Source organism: Habropoda laboriosa, unplaced genomic scaffold, assembly GCF_001263275.1.
Source record: "Habropoda laboriosa isolate 0110345459 unplaced genomic scaffold, ASM126327v1 scaffold786, whole genome shotgun sequence".
In the NCBI taxonomy this organism is placed as follows: Eukaryota; Metazoa; Arthropoda; class Insecta; order Hymenoptera; family Apidae; genus Habropoda; species Habropoda laboriosa.
The window spans coordinates 572,783-573,865 of record NW_017100969.1 but is presented as its reverse complement, the minus strand read 5'-3'; the positions used below and the strand labels follow the sequence as shown (position 1 = coordinate 573,865).

At 25.2% G+C, this 1,083-nt stretch overlaps 1 protein-coding gene across 1 annotated transcript in view; it reads right to left on the bottom strand.

Annotated features, from left to right (window-relative positions):
• Window positions 1–125: 125 nt before the first annotated feature.
• Window positions 126–1,083, bottom strand: part of LOC108577686 (ribonuclease H1) — a 3,075-nt gene continuing 2,117 nt past the window's right edge. The window contains exons 2-5 of the mRNA XM_017940876.1: window positions 946–1,067; window positions 648–775; window positions 304–568; window positions 126–218 (exon numbers count right to left, since the gene is read on the bottom strand). Coding sequence (XP_017796365.1) covers window positions 126–218; window positions 304–568; window positions 648–775; window positions 946–1,067 — 608 coding nt within the window. The remainder of the gene's footprint in view (window positions 219–303; window positions 569–647; window positions 776–945; window positions 1,068–1,083) is intronic.

The following is a 1,083-nucleotide window of genomic DNA, read 5'->3' as shown; positions in this document are numbered from 1 at the left end:
ATTTCTTAAAATAGATAAATTATATGTTATAATTTAAATTTCAAAAAGTCATTTTCTAAATAAGAAATACAATAAATGTTTAAGTTATTAATTAAAAAATATACATTTGACATTTTTACATGATATTATGAGTTTTTTAAATTTTTTAAAACACCTGCTCTTGCCAATTTATCAGCCATTTCATTACCATGAATTCCAACATGACCATTGACATGATTCTGAAATATTGTTTTCAATATGAGTCATATGTCAATTATAAAATATAGAATCAACATACTTATAAAATAATTAGATGTTATTTACCCAGGCCACATTTAACGATTTAAGAGCTTCTTCCATTTCTAACAGTTCAACCTTATTTATTACAGGTTTATTAGCTGTAGTGATCCATCCATTTGTTTTCCACTTTCGCATCCAGATATTTATGCAAGAAATAAGAAATTTTGAATCTGTAATAATCTTTAAATTTTTAATGCCTGCCTTTTTTGCTTGTTTGGCAGCTACAATTACAGCCTGAATTTCTGCCACATTATTAGTTGCTCGACCAACAACAGCTTCTGATACATTTCTGTCATTAATATTTTCAATCAAAACTTTAAATATTGTATTAGAAATTGATTATAATTAAAAAATACAATGCAACATACAAAGGATGATTATCACCAAACCAAACACCAATACCTGCTTGTGCAGTTTTATAACCATTTGAACTACATGCACCATCTGTATATACATTTACATAACCATCACTGTCAATAATATAATCTGATGTTTTCTGAAAAATTGTTAGTGTATTTGAATAATAAATTTCAAAATTTTCAAAGTAAATATCTTTATAATGTATTTTACTTAAGTAGTTATCTATATATCAATAATGATGAGAACATATAAATGCATCCGAATTATATGATTATTGTATGTAAAATTTGATATGGAAATACTTACTTTGTTTTCAGTGCATACAAGTTCTGAATACTCTTTTAATATTGTCCTTTTTCTTTTTTTTAATGGTGGTTTGTTATCAGTTTCTGTAGATTCATTTTGTAATTGTGGTCTATAAGTATTTTCTAATTAAAATATACC